The 14,001-nt window shown below is 54.9% G+C and overlaps 4 protein-coding genes across 4 annotated transcripts; 3 read left to right on the forward strand and 1 right to left on the reverse strand.

The window, feature by feature from the left end:
- Positions 1 to 4,526: 4,526 nt before the first annotated feature.
- On the forward strand, positions 4,527 to 6,634 carry P170DRAFT_365832 (putative protein kinase; the record flags this gene model as incomplete). The annotated part of the gene is made up of 2 exons (XM_024844729.1): positions 4,527 to 6,012; positions 6,087 to 6,634. The coding sequence occupies 2 exons, from the start codon at positions 4,527 to 4,529 to the stop codon at positions 6,632 to 6,634; spliced, it is 2,034 nt and encodes a 677-aa protein (XP_024701590.1).
- Positions 6,635 to 7,035: 401 nt separating this feature from the next.
- On the forward strand, positions 7,036 to 9,475 carry ilv3 (dihydroxy-acid dehydratase ILV3). Its single transcript, XM_024855027.1, has 4 exons — positions 7,036 to 7,226; positions 7,304 to 8,709; positions 8,767 to 9,085; positions 9,137 to 9,475. Exons 1-4 carry the CDS (start codon positions 7,153 to 7,155, stop codon positions 9,198 to 9,200), a joined length of 1,863 nt encoding a protein of 620 aa, XP_024701591.1. The 5' UTR covers positions 7,036 to 7,152; the 3' UTR covers positions 9,201 to 9,475.
- Positions 9,476 to 9,908: 433 nt separating this feature from the next.
- On the forward strand, positions 9,909 to 11,022 carry P170DRAFT_512820 (alpha/beta fold hydrolase; the record flags this gene model as incomplete). The annotated part of the gene is made up of 1 exon (XM_024855028.1): positions 9,909 to 11,022. The coding sequence occupies exon 1, from the start codon at positions 10,009 to 10,011 to the stop codon at positions 11,020 to 11,022; it is 1,014 nt and encodes a 337-aa protein (XP_024701592.1). The 5' UTR covers positions 9,909 to 10,008.
- Positions 11,023 to 11,030: 8 nt separating this feature from the next.
- Positions 11,031 to 12,856, reverse strand: P170DRAFT_415249 (lipase family protein). The gene is made up of 3 exons (XM_024847054.1): positions 12,265 to 12,856; positions 12,068 to 12,215; positions 11,031 to 12,018 (listed from the first exon to the last, which is right to left on the reverse strand). Exons 1-3 carry the CDS (start codon positions 12,797 to 12,799, stop codon positions 11,100 to 11,102), a joined length of 1,602 nt encoding a protein of 533 aa, XP_024701593.1. The 5' UTR covers positions 12,800 to 12,856; the 3' UTR covers positions 11,031 to 11,099.
- Between the last annotated feature and the right edge of the window lie 1,145 nt (positions 12,857 to 14,001).

Consider the following 14,001-nt stretch of genomic DNA (forward strand, 5'->3'; position numbering starts at 1 on the left):
ACATGTCTATTCATAGTCTTGGTTCTATCTCCGATTATATGCCCGGCGTGGTTGTCCCCGAGAGCCGAGAATTGTCTCTATGTTCTCTGCTGCCCCCACATGTCTTACCTTTCCACTTTGACCTTCTAGTTTGTGCCAGTGGGATTGATGTCGATTTGCGACTTGGAATAGCTGAAAGACGCGTCATTTGAAGTCGAGTCGTACGATGTGAATATGGAAGTTCTAATCACATAGAACGTATTGAGTCTCATGGTCATTGCAGCGAAGCATGCTGTGGTTTCGGAGCATTTTGAGAAGGTATTTGCATGCTCTATATTCATTCTCGATTGTGAGCACTTCGCGGCTTCTCGATCAAATGTAATTACCGAAGGGGTCTCAGGCTATAGCAGGTGTCAACTATCAATTTCATTCTTGATTCACTCTATACTACCGAGTATACCCCACCCAATCGCTTCCGTCACAAGTAGAACTCAACGAGGCAATGATATTCAGGTTCAGACGGACATACATACTAAGAATATCACACCACTTCCAACAAGCCAGCTGTAGCTGTAAATAGCAACGGATACATCGGGTAGGATATGGGCCATGTAGAACCCCGATTGTGGGTGATTGTGGCGGTTGTGGGGAGCGGATAAAGACTATTCAGATCGCGTGCTTAACTCCGAGCTGTCACTGGGTGTAGAGTGGGAAGGTGTCTATAGAGATTGTGGGGATATCTCTTAATATATATCCTTTAACACAGCCTTGTCCGCTGCTACTCGTGATAAGCACCCAGCCTGTTGGTAGTCCTGCATCTACGCCAGCATACACTATATATAGCAGCCACCAAGCCATCACACCAGGAATCAACCACCAGCACATCGAAATCCAAATACCATGCAGGTGAGTTGGCGGTTACAGTAATACGGTTTACCACGTAGTCGGATCTAAGACATGCATGAGATCTGTCTAAGTATGCAAGACATTCTGGCGACGAGATCGAGGCAGATGGCTCGAAGGGGTTTAGTGCGGATGTTCGTGCTGCTTGGCATCGCTGGCGGTGGCTCGTGTTGATGTACACTGGATGTACAGGTGGAAGGCGATTCGGTCTTCGATCGGGAGTATTGATGTTGGAATTATCGATGTTGGAGTTTATCGGGATTTTCGATCTGATACATACTCAGTGTTACCTGTGCGGCTGTTGTCGGTTGTATTCCTGGTCTTGAGAGGACGACGATAGAGAATGGCTGTCTTTTTGGAGTATGAGAGCATCTGTAGAAAAGAATGATTGACATTAGTACTGATCAAGATATGGAATCCAGATCAGACAGAGATCATCATTCGATTGATGACATCTATATTTGATGGTAACTTAATTGTACTCAACAACCAATTTCTCCATACTATAGAAGTAATCAGATGAACCAAAGCAGGTTTATTTGCTGCAATAGCTACTAGGCCGTAGGGCGAGAGGGTTTGTACCCGGTCTCTGTCAACCCGACCGGTTGAGCCATGATTGATTCTCGGGTTTTGAATATGATGAACCCACAGGCAGGATATGCCACTGAGATTGAGTCCACAGGGAAACCAACAAAAGACAAAAAAGATAAATAAGATAAAATATAAAAGAAAATAACCAATCCTAAACACGGAGTCAAATGCTCGGATGCCGATTCTAGATCATGAGGGTATCACCAGGTGCCCAGACAAAGAGGTTGATATCAAACACCGAGTCAGGTCTATTTCGACGGAAAAATCAGAATAAATTACGGGCCGGCGATAAAATCAAATAGGATAAAATAAAATCAACGCGAGAACCCCCGGCCGCCAATCAACGGGCGCAGGAGCGCAACGAGCGTTTGTGAATAACTCCAGTGGGTCAGCTGCTCCACCGCGTGATTCTAGATCCCAGGCAAGTGGCTCCTCTCATTCTTCAGTTTTTCTTTTCGCACAATCTTCATCGGTTTCTCCCCGTTGTTCCTCGACACTCGCCATTGGCTTACGAATCGGTTTCACCTCACGGCGACGACGCCGGTTGATCGGTCAAACATGAGCGCAAAGGATTCATTCGGTGCTGTTGAGAAAGCCGTCAGAAAGTGACCAGTCAGAAGGGTAATCTCCGGCGAAGTCGTCGCATCATTCCCACCCCTGGAGTCGATCTCCTGCGAATTTCCGACATATTGACGCCACGATAATGATAATTTGATTTGCGACCCGTCCAGGAATCACTAATCAATCATGTGCCAAAAGAAATTTGACCGGCGATACCGTGCCTGACTAACGCCCAGGTTCCTGGTACGACAGGCTGTTGGGCTGCCAGAATTGATTAATATTAATTAACGGCGTCGAGACTAGAGAATAGGCCCCGTAGCGCGTGGACTCTGAAGTACGGAGTCCGGAGACCCGACAGGAAACGAGATTCTCGCCTTCCCAGTGCGGAATGTCGCTCCGTTCGCAGTCGAACTATTGAAGGCGGCAGGGATGAATCCGCCGGTCGCGAATTGATCATTTATCATCCTGAGCATTCATCAAACCGGTTCGCGCAGCAGCTGCGGCTAAACCGTCGGCGCAATTAGACTATGGAGTAAGGGCCGGAACGCCAAGCCTGGAAAAGTGAAAAATGAAAATAGAGAACCGGAAAAAACCGTCCAAACAAAGAGAGACAAAAAAAAATCCATTCAGGGTCCATCGACAAGGCCCAGGACTCCGGATGAATGGGGACTTGGGATCTGGTTTAGGGCAGTTTAGGGCACAGGGCAGACCACCGCCGTCGTTCAGGTGTCATCGTCTTGGCGATGATCATTCGTGAGGGTCTGCAAACCGGATCCGGCGCTGAAACGGCAAGTCGAAAAATGGAGGCTTACGTAGGGACGCGTCGATCGCAGCGTCGACCCGAGGAAACTCTGGTCGAGGGACGAAGCAATGCCAGCCAAAACGCAATCCCATCCAATCCCATCCAGCCCAGAATCCGTAATACGCGGTAAATACTCCCAACTCCAAACGACCTAAATGAGGATACGCGGCTAATGCAAACACAGCACCTAGCGTGGCCGACACGGTGCACGGTGCCTCGAATCAATTTGGAACGCGAGCAATCAACCCACGACGAAGGGAAGATTCAAGAATGGCCGTAGGGCACAGACCCGGTCGAGAGTGCACTCTCTGTCCGTCGGGATGGATCCCCAATTCCCAACCTAATTTAATTTCCCACCAAGGGAGGGGGACCAGCGCCGTCGGCTGGTCGCGACTCTCCAATCTCCCCGGCAATAAGCTCAAAAGGAAAGGAAGCCGCTAATCGCGACTAGTGGCAGTGGCCGCCCACTTGGAAAAGCGACGGCGGCAGAAGCGGGCCTGCCACTTGTTTGTTAGCGCCACGGGGATTACGAATGGATCCGGACGAGGGCGCGGTGGCGAATATACTCCGTGGTTCGTCGTGTTCTTCCGCATCTGACGCTGATTGCGATCGACTTCGGGGAGGAAGGACTGGGGCTGCATGCGGCGTTGGCGACAGGGAGATCTCCTGCGCGGAGTCGACTCAGATGCCGGCGGCCGATGGTTGTTGAGAGGTAAGGATAGGAGACAGCTAGTCGGCGCTAACCCGGGGCTACCGGGGATGGCAGATAGTGGACATGGGCTCAAATTACAGCATGCAAGGTGCAGCCACTACCGGGATGCTGGAGTGGGGAGGAAGGGCAAACATTGTGCGATACTGCTCGTATGGAGTAGACGAGTCAAGACTGTAATCTTCAACCGAGTGCCTCCGGAGTAATAAGGAGCATCTACATGATATAGGGACTATACGCAGGAGTATCTCTCACCTGGAAGTGCAACGGTATTACTGAATGCGGGGTAGCGCCGGCGTCCTCGTGGCCGCTAGTCCCGAAGCGGCGCCAGAGCCTATCAGCTGACCCGCAGCGGGTTTTTCCTTTTTTTCTTTTTTCTTTTTTCTTTCCTCGGTGTTCAGTCTGTACTGCGTCAGTAACACTACGCAGTAAAACCTGGTAATCCGGGTAATCGACAGTCACGAAGAGCGTCATCAGTCCCGGTATCGACCGTATCGTTCCAAGGTATTTCACCCTCTCGTTTGGCCTGAGGATGATCCCCCGTCGTCATCCATTCGTTGCGCTTTTTGCCTCTTCCCCTCTCCTTCTTCTCTTTTCGTCTCCCTCAACGCCCCCTCGCCCCCTCTCCATCCTCCCTCCCTCTCCTGCACAACCTCGCCATCGGCATCGGCTCCCCGTCACCCGCTGACTCGACCTTCATCTCGTCTCCGCAAGGCCTGAGTCTGCCGGTGGTCGTCCCTTTATCGTCCCAGGCCTGTCTTGGATCTTTCCGATCTACTTATCTCCTCGGTTCCACTCGACGAACGCTGGGAGGAAATCTCCGGTCTCACCCGTGCCAGTCTAATCTTAGCCTCCATACATATAACCCATAGGGCTCCTCCACGATATCGACTTCTTCCGGCCCTCCCCATTCATCATTCATCCCTAACGCGGGATCAATAAACAGAACAATCCCCCCGTTGCATCCGTTCGGCTCGTTCGATGGTTCTCACGGATTCCTTTCAACCGACCCATCGGTCAGGGCCGTTCGTCACCATCCCACCGGAGTTACACCACTTCAGCGCAACGACGACTCCGAGTGACAATGAAACCTCGTCGTCACCTTCCGCCAGTCTGGCGGATGGGAATCCTTATTCCCCTCCTCTATCAACCGGACGCGGCTCGATAGATATAAAGCATGAGGCGGCCCATCAGTATCAACCCGCCTCGCCACACCCTGCGCCGTCGCTTCACATTCGCACCGATCTTGCCGGTTCCACCCACCTGAACTCCTTCAAAGAGTCCGATCCCTTCGTGCACCACAGCATCTCGTCCAGCAGTCTTCCGCATAGAACCCCCAGCTTGCGCGGCCTCCTGGCGGGCTCTCTCCCCAGCGGCACGTCCTTATCGCCCGCCTCGGTCCTATCGTCGCCACAGCTGATGGCCATGGGTGACATCACTCCCCTGCCGTCGCCCGTCAGCGGCACCTCGCCCTGGAAGCTCCCCCGGCGCAATTCGCAGTCGCTTTCGCGCACCCCGTCGTCGGCGTCGCGGACCGGCTCGAGTCGCGGGTTGCGACTGAGCGACTCGTCGCAAATGCTCGGCGTCTCCGATGCTCGGTCGCGAAGCAAGCCATACGCCCCCTCGGATAAGGACAAGCAGTCCGAGGGACTGGCTCAGGATGCAGGGGCTCCGAAGCATGGGCGGAATCGGAGTTTGAGTGAGTACGTTCCCCCGGGTAAAAGCGTCCCGGTTAAGCCTCGTCCAGTTGTGGTCTCGGGTTCCGGCGCACCCAACGGGATCTCGTCGTCCTTCAGTACCGACTCCAAGGCGAACAATCTGCACCGCGAGCAGTACTTGGCTGTTCACCGTGGAATCGCCCTGCCGGCCGTCGCCCCGCCGTCCCCGCCGAGGAGTCGGCGCAGCACCTGCAACGACCCCGAAACTGAGCCCGTGATCAGCCACCCGCCGGTGGCAAACGGGCCGGACGAGGTGTACTCGGTGCGCTCGATTCGCACCCAGCAGCCGCGCATCTATCGCAAACTGCGCCAGCTGGGCCAAGGCACGTTCAGCCAAGTCTGCCTCGCCGTGCGAATGGAAATGCCGGCGAACGGCGATATGCAGACCGGGTCTAGTCTTCAGGGTGTGAATGCGGCGACGCAGAAATTGGTCGCCGTGAAGATCATCGACCACGGCCCAGCCGGCGGCGCGGACGAAGAGCGATTGGAGGTGTCTCTCAAGCGTGAAGTCGACATCCTCAAGTCAATCAATCACCCGTCCCTTGTGCAGCTCAAAGCTTTTGGCAGTGACGAAAAGCGCGCATTGCTGGTTCTGGACTATTGTCCGGGAGGGGACCTCTTCGACCTGGCATCCTCCGGCCCGAAATCCATGAGCCCTCAACTCATCCGGCGCATGTTTGCCGAGATGGTCGGCGCCGTCCGCTACCTGCACGAGAACTACATCGTTCATCGGGATATTAAACTTGAGAGTAAGTCCTTCCCCAACCTCTTTCCCCCACTCTTCCCCTTCACGTTGCACAGCTGTACTAACCGTGCTGTTTAGATGTTCTTGTTAACCTCCCCGCCTCTGCGATGGAGAGTATCACCGATTGGCGCACGTACGATCGCGCCATAATCACCCTCAGCGATCTGGGTCTCTCCAGAAGGATCCCGGCACCGCCGGAGAATGCTCTGCTCCATACCCGCTGCGGAAGCGAGGACTACGCCGCTCCCGAGATTCTCATGGGCCAGCCCTACGACGGACGCTCGACCGACGCCTGGGCCCTCGGAGTGTTGCTATATTCCATGATGGAGAACCGACTGCCATTCGACGCGCTTCCCGGTACTCGAGGCGACCCCAATAAACTTCGAGCTCGGACCCCCCATCGGATCGCGCGACTGGAATGGTCGTGGTATCGCTTCGCCGACGCCGACGGGGAATGGGATCCCGAGAAGGGCAAGGAGCTCGAGGACGCTCGCGCATGCGTCGAGGGACTTCTCAAGCGCAACACGAAGCGCATCGGCTTGGATGAAATTGCATCGATGGAGTGGGTCCGCGAGGCGATCGACGTGCCCGGCGGACTGAAGCGGGGAGATAAAGAAGTGCCGTAGAGCTGGACTCTCGATTCTTAGTCTCTGATTTGTTTTCATAAGGTTTTGTTACGATATACGGTGATGGGTTTCCGAGGCGATGCATTAGTGGTTTTACGATTTTTGTATGGTTTTTGTTACAGGCATGGCTTTGAAAGCCGGAGCAGATAAATATTTATACCCTAGACTCGGTGTTATGATATATATATAGGATCATGGACTTTATTAATTGGATGGACTCTTTGCTGTGTTTGCTGTGTTTGTTGCGTATGAGTGAGGCGGATGACTGATGCCTGCGTAAGCCCCGCCGCTGATTGGCCGGCTGACAATCGCCCGACGCGGATTGGTGCCGGGGAGCCTGAGGCCAACTCCGGCCCCGACTTCGCTGCGGAGGAAGCTCTGCTGCCGTCGTCTCCGGTCCACTTTTCCTCTCGCCGGCCTTTTATTATTGTCGCCCACGGCTCTGCTGGTCGCTTTCCAACTCTCCTCCATCCATTCGAGACTGGTGCTGGCCTTTGTTGGATCGCACACCGTTGACAATGCTTCTCTCGCAAACCCGGGGCCGCATGCCCTCTGCTCTGCGGAGCCTGGCCCAGCGGTCGTCCATGACCGCGTAAGACCCTGCAATTGCCCCTCCCATCCTTGATCAATTCGTGAGATCGTGAAGCTGATTGTCTGTCGTAATTGCAGTCGCCCTCTCTCGACCACCCTCCCGAGACACAAGATCGGCGCCTCCGAAGATGAGCCCGTCCTCAACAAGGTCTCCCGTCACATCACCCAGCCCATCTCCCAGGGTGCCTCGCAGGCCATGCTCTACGCCACGGGGCTGACGGAAGCCGACATGAACAAGGCCCAGGTCGGCATCTCGTCGGTCTGGTACAATGGCAACCCCTGCAACATGCACCTGCTCGAGCTCAACAACAAGGTGCGCGAGGGCGTGCAGAAGGCCGGTCTGATCGGCTACCAGTTCAACACCGTCGGTGTCAGTGACGGCATCAGTATGGGTACCAAGGGAATGCGGTACTCCCTGCAGAGTCGCGACTTGATCGCCGATTCCATCGAGACCGTCATGGGCGGCCAGTGGTACGACGCCAACATCAGCATCCCCGGCTGCGACAAGAACATGCCGGGTGTCATCATCGCCATGGGCCGCGTCAACCGTCCCAGTCTGATGATCTACGGAGGTTCCATCAAGCCCGGTTGCGCCGCCACCCAGGACAACGCCGACATCGACATCGTCTCTGCGTTCCAGGCCTACGGACAGTTCATCACCGGCAACATCACCGAGCCCCAGCGCTTCGACATCATCCGTCACGCCTGCCCCGGAAAGGGCGCCTGCGGAGGCATGTACACGGCCAACACCATGGCCACCGCCATCGAGACCATGGGTATGACTCTGCCCGGCTCGTCCTCGTTCCCGGCCGATTCCACCGCCAAGTTCATCGAGTGCCAGGCCGCCGGTGAAGCCATCAAGAACCTGCTCAAGGAGGACATCCGCCCGCGGGACATCATGACGCGTCAGGCCTTCGAAGACGCCATGATCGTGGTCAACATCACCGGCGGTTCCACCAACGCCGTGCTGCACCTGATCGCCATGGCAGACGCCGTTGGCGTGAAGCTGGACATCGAAGACTTCCAGGCCGTTTCCGACCGCACCCCCTTCCTGGCCGATCTCAAGCCTTCCGGCAAGTACGTCATGCACGACCTGCACAAGATCGGAGGTACCCCCTCTCTGCTGAAGTTCTTGATCAAGGAGGGCGTCATCAGCGGCAAGGGCATGACCGTGACCGGTCAGACCCTGGCCAAGAACCTGGAGAACGTGCCCGACTTCCCCGCGGACCAGAAGATCATCCGCCCCTTCTCCGACCCCATCAAGGAGACCGGCCACATCCAGATCCTCCGCGGTTCGTTGGCGCCCGGCGGCTCCGTCGGCAAGATCACCGGTAAGGAGGGCACCTCTTTCACCGGTAAGGCTCGCGTGTTCGACGACGAGGACCACTTCATCGAGGCTTTGGAGCGCAACGAGATTAAGCAGGAGGACAAGACCGTTGTGGTCATCCGCTACACCGGACCCAAGGGTGGTCCGGGTATGCCCGGTACGTTCTTTTCCAATTCCTTCCTGTATGAGAGTGCCATTCTAATCACCCCAACAGAAATGCTTAAGCCCTCCTCCGCTCTGATGGGTGCCGGTCTGGGTAACTCGTGTGCCCTGATCACCGACGGCCGTTTCTCCGGCGGCTCTCACGGCTTCCTGATCGGCCACATTGTCCCCGAGGCTGCCGTCGGCGGACCCATCGGTCTCGTCCAGGATGGCGACGTCATCACCATCGACGCCGAGCGCCGCGCGCTCGACCTTGACGTTGACCAGACCACTCTCGCTGAGCGACGGAAGCAGTGGGAGGCTGACCGCGATGCCGGCAAGCTTCCCCCCACCGGTCTGACTCTGCGTGGAACTTTGGGCAAATACGCTCAGTAAGTCACTTCCCCTGGTTCCAATGAGCGGCTGCTAACCATCTATAACAGACTCGTCAAGGACGCCAGCCACGGCTGTATCACCGATTCCTTGCCCGAGGAGCAGTCGAAATAGCCTGCCAATCGCCGAAGCGGCTTGTCAGTGATGAGTGAGTCATGTATTACTTTTTGAACCTGTCATAGTGCTCGGGCTCTGTCCGACCGTGTTAATGAAATAGCTGGATCGTATTTCTGGAGTGTTTGCATGGATGGTGGTTTTCTTGTCTTGTCTTGGCTTTTTGATAGGCGAAGTGTTAGAAGAACAGAAAAGCGTTTGATTTTTATTTCTGTCTTTGGTTTGTATATTGCATGTTGATAGTGAGCATTAATGGATGATATACCTTTGTCTTGAATGGTGTAGTTCCTATTATTTCATAGCGTCAAATCTAAATACATCTCAAGTCAAATCCCTCCCTCAAATACTCCGTCAGTCAGATGTCCTGCATGAAACATCACTATTGTCCACATCCGGGGATTGTGACTCTTGGCACCTTGTGGCTTCAGATAGACACTGTTTTGGACTGAGCTTAGACCAGACAGACGCCATGGGGCGATATCTACTTATGGATTGGCCCCATGTTGGCTCGGTAGGTGGACCTTTGATCCCAGGCTTGTCATACTCCATCGTTAACATGGCCATTGGTTGTCCTATCATCCTGGACCGGATCCTTCTGGGCTTATCCAGCCCCTTAGTTTCGCTAGCCTCTTACTGTGTAGCATAAGAGGCAGTGCAGCCTCGATTTAATATATTAGGCGTTAACTTCCTCTGTGACTAAATGATACTCCACTTATTTCGGACCCTCTCCGACCTTCGCCCGAGATCTCATCTTATCTCAAAACACTCCTCCATCTCCAGATTAATCTACAACAGGTATACTCACAACATGGCCTTCCTCACGAATCCAGAACCACAGCCAAAGCCAGACCAAGCCGAGCTCTCGTTCATATCGCTTAACCCCTCCGGCCGAACTACCCTCCTCTTAATCCACGGCGCATTCTCCAGCCCGAAAGACTGGATCCCATTAATCGAGCAGCTTCTTCCGCCTCACTTGATCACCAATCCAGATCCAACCTCTGCTGCACCCCGCGAAGACAGCAACGACGCCTCAGCTGGGAGCCAAGAAGCCTCTCCCCTTCTGAATGACCACGGGGGAGATGAAGATGCTGACGCCTCGACCTCATTGCTACCCTCAAACGCTGCCATCAACTCTCACGCCGACTACTATCACATCCTCGTCCCTTCGCTCCCCCTCCACAGCACCTCGTCGCACATCGGCCCGCTCACAATCCCATACACAACGGCCCTCCTCGCGTCGCTCGTCACCCAGCACGCCAAGAACGGACAGGCACACGTTATCGGCCTGAGTCTGGGTGCGCACATCGCCAGCGCGCTTGCCTCTTCGCATCCCGAGTTAGTATCCAGTCTCTTCGTGTCCGGGTTCAATATCTTCCCGCGAAAAGTATTCACGCCGATTCTGCCTGCGGCGCTGTTCGTTTTGCACGGGCTTGAGGCTTTGGTGATGGCGCCGAGGGAGGAAGTGGGCACGTGGAAGAGGTGGGTCACGGGGGCGGAGAGTCCCGGGGTGAGATATAGGTCCTGTGAGGGGGTGATTGGGATGTTGTTTAGCGATAGGGAGCTGGGGAGGATTGATGAGAGGATTAAGGTTTTGGTGGTAGCTGCGACGCTGGAGCGGTGGGTGCCGAAGGATCGGGTGGACGACGCGAGGAGGCTGTTTCATGCGGCGGTTGGCGGGTCTGCGTCTGGTTCTGGCTCGAGGGTGGTGCAGCATACGGGGTTGGGTCATCCGTGGCCGGTGGACGAGCCGGAGCTGATGGGTAAGGTGGTGAGGGCGTGGGTGGAGAAGGGGGAGGTAGTGGAGGGGTTTGAGGATTTATAATGAGGGTTCGTGGGTATAATTAGTGGATTAATGTACATATAAAATTAATACAGATGCTGGATGCTGGATGCTGGATGCTATGCGGGCTGTCTAGACAGGTCGCGGATTCGCCGCGCGTATAGATCCATCATGTGCATGAGCGGATCGCCAAAGACGGCCTGTCGAAGCACGGCATCGGTAGTCATACAGGCCTCAACATACTCCGGCGTATCATCGGGGTATATAGAGGCGTTATGTACCGGTCTGCGAAGAATGATCACCTGTCCGGCGACAGAAAGGGTGGCTGGTGGAATATTCCACACGGCTGGTTTGCTGGAATTGCGCCGACGGCCGTACAGACGAGATATCGGGGCGGGCGACATGTATAGGTTCATTAGGGATGACACATATGTTTTGTCGGCTCTCGGGACGGGATCGCCCTCGTTGACAATGGAGAAGAAGATCGAGGAGGGATCAGGCGGAAATAATGGCCGTAGTGACACAGGAGGCGCGCCAAATGTTACACAATGTACGTTTCTGAAGAAGGTGCGCAGATGGGTCAATTCCGACCCCACGGTGGCTGCGAACATATGGCAGTATAGAAGACTAGCAACCGCCCCGCCCGCAGAGTGTCCTGTGATCAGAATCAAGTAGTTTGCACGACTGGGATCCTCGGCCAAGAGATCGCGTAGTCGCGCGGCGACAGGGCGGACCATCTTCTGCGCCACAGACAAGAACCCGGCATGGCAGAGGTTGAATGGGTCGTCGAGAAAGTCACGCGGGGGCGTGGGGGCAGTTTTCATATTGACGGCCCAGTCGCGAAAGCTTTGCGTGCCGCGGATGGCGATCACGATGGTCTTCATGTCGTCAACAGCCAATGATTTGATCACCATGGCTTTGGTGCCGTTGCGCCAGTCGGCGTCGAAGTACGCGGCGTTGTTGCCGCCGGTCGGTCGTTTGTACACGTTGCGCGAGTATTGCGCGGCCAGACGCAAGAGGGCGTGACCGGATGGATATCTGCTGTATGTCAGCGTAACATGCCAGCATCTGGTGATGGGATACCCACAGCTGTAAAGGAGCCAGTTGTAGAGGAAGCCGCGAATTGTTATAAAGATAAACTTTGGAGAAAAAGGTCAACGCAGTCGACTGGGAGGACTTGTCATTGTCGGCCGACGTATGCGCTGCAGCATCGGAGTGGACGGGATATTCGACGACTGTAGCGATGAGCCACTGATGTGATTAGTCGAGACTTGCGGTGCTCACCCATTTCGTCTTTTCCCGTGAACAGCCCCTCATCCATCGACGTAATGACATTATCCAGCTTCCGCAGCATCACCCCGTAAGCGTCCACCCCACAGGACATGTATTCCTTCATCTGCTGCTCTAATCCCATCATGGTGGTATTGGCGGCCCCTACCGTCTGCGACACCATCCCGGAGAGACTCGTGTAGGACTGCCATTTGGCGAGAGAGCTGGTCGACGTTGACGACGGATGGGAAGACGACGATAGATGAACCGAAGACGATGCCTGATGACGATACGGATGAGTCTGAGGACGGTAGTGAGACGTCTGCACCGAAGCACTGGTTGCCGAGGCCGTTGGTAATTTGTATAGGGATTGCGACTGCGCCTGCGCCTGCGCCTGCGCCTGCGCCTGCGCCTGCGCCTGCGCCTGCGCCTGCAAGATCGGCTTCACCGCAGGAGCAGTTACCTGATCCCTCGGAGGGAGAGGAGGTGCCTGGGCCGCATGTTCAGATTTGGACTTCTTGTGGCGCCGGGAACTGCTGAACCATCCCATGGTGACGATGGCAGCCGCCCAGGATTCGAAGACATGGATGGACTCGGCGCTAACGAGTGTTTTGGGGCGAGAAGAGAAGAGCAAATGGCGGTCGTGCTTTCTTTATATCGCAGCGACAGCCCTGATTGGCGGCACTGCCTCCCTGCTCACGTGGAGCCTGCGCTGGATCCGGTTAGCGCGGTACGAGTACGAGCGCTTTGCTTACTCAGCCATGTAGATCGGAGTACTTTGGTATTCCATCGATAATACAGTAGAGAAAAGGAAGAGAAAAAGCGGAGAGTGTGGAGAGTAGTAAAGAAACTAGCGAAAAACATACGGCTTGTCTGGCTTTGCGTTAGGGTCGTTCTTGATCCAACTGACCATCTGGGCACCTTCTTGCACCTGAATGAGGCTGGCCTTCTTTCCTCTAGCAATGGGTTTTACCTCAATAAGAGCGTAAGGGTTTTCGTTTCCATCATCGAGATACCCATCGGTTCGAGCTTCAAACTCGGCCTCCTCAAACTCAGCAATAAAAGCCTTTCGGTGCATGGTCCAGTTGCAACCCCGACTGATGTTGAGCGCGTTTAAAAAGACAACCAGGGCGGTATTAACAATCTGTTCGTCTTTTGTCGGCACAAGCATATCTCTCTGGAGATCCTCGGGTACCTGAGCAGCTGGTGTAATGGGCGCTGATGGAGGGGATGGTGTCGCATCTAAGAAGACCGAAAACTCATCGGAGATGTCACGGATGGGTGTCTGGGGCCGTACTGCTGGCTTTTTGGAAGGCGTCTCTAGATGGGTATCTCTCAGCATCTTGTCCAGGCCGCGGGTATGAGAACGTGTGTGTTTTGCCACAGGGGTGTCAAAGCTGTCCGGCCTTGTAGCCCCCCTGTTTGCAATGGCTTCCATCTGGTAATGACGGGCAATCGAGAAAGTCCCCTCCGGAATTCCGGGGCCACGAAAGCCCTCGAGGTATGGTTTCCACGAGGGTAAATCAGCGAGAAGTTGTTTTGCCTTTGGAATCAATGACTTTACTTCTTCAGGTAAACAATTGAGGGGTTTCGTCTTATGCTCTTTCCAGATGACACGTAGCAGCAAAAATTGCAGGTAGGTCATCTTAGAAGCAGATGCAAGCTCAGCGGTGTGTACTGTCTGCCCTGTCAGGCCGTGACTTTTGACTGCCTGCTGCCATTGGTGGGAGTCGTATGGTAAAGTTTTAGGGA

Source organism: Aspergillus steynii, assembly GCF_002849105.1.
Source record: "Aspergillus steynii IBT 23096 chromosome Unknown P170scaffold_7, whole genome shotgun sequence".
Lineage (NCBI taxonomy): Eukaryota > Fungi > Ascomycota > Eurotiomycetes > Eurotiales > Aspergillaceae > Aspergillus > Aspergillus steynii.

Bases quoted from the DNA above. Each gene is read 5' to 3' on its own strand.
- ilv3 (XM_024855027.1), top strand. From the start codon at position 7,153: ATGCTTCTCTCGCAAACCCGGGGCCGCATGCCCTCTGCTCTGCGGAGC. The intron at 7,227-7,303 runs GTAAGACCCTGC...TCGTAATTGCAG, and splicing joins CAGCGGTCGTCCATGACCGC to TCGCCCTCTCTCGACCACCC. The intron at 8,710-8,766 runs GTACGTTCTTTT...TCACCCCAACAG, and splicing joins GGGTGGTCCGGGTATGCCCG to AAATGCTTAAGCCCTCCTCC.
- P170DRAFT_415249 (XM_024847054.1), bottom strand. From the start codon at position 12,799: ATGGGATGGTTCAGCAGTTCCCGGCGCCACAAGAAGTCCAAATCTGAA. The intron at 12,216-12,264 runs GTGAGCACCGCA...TCATCGCTACAG, and splicing joins CACGGGAAAAGACGAAATGG to TCGTCGAATATCCCGTCCAC. The intron at 12,019-12,067 runs GTGGGTATCCCA...GACATACAGCAG, and splicing joins CAACTGGCTCCTTTACAGCT to ATATCCATCCGGTCACGCCC.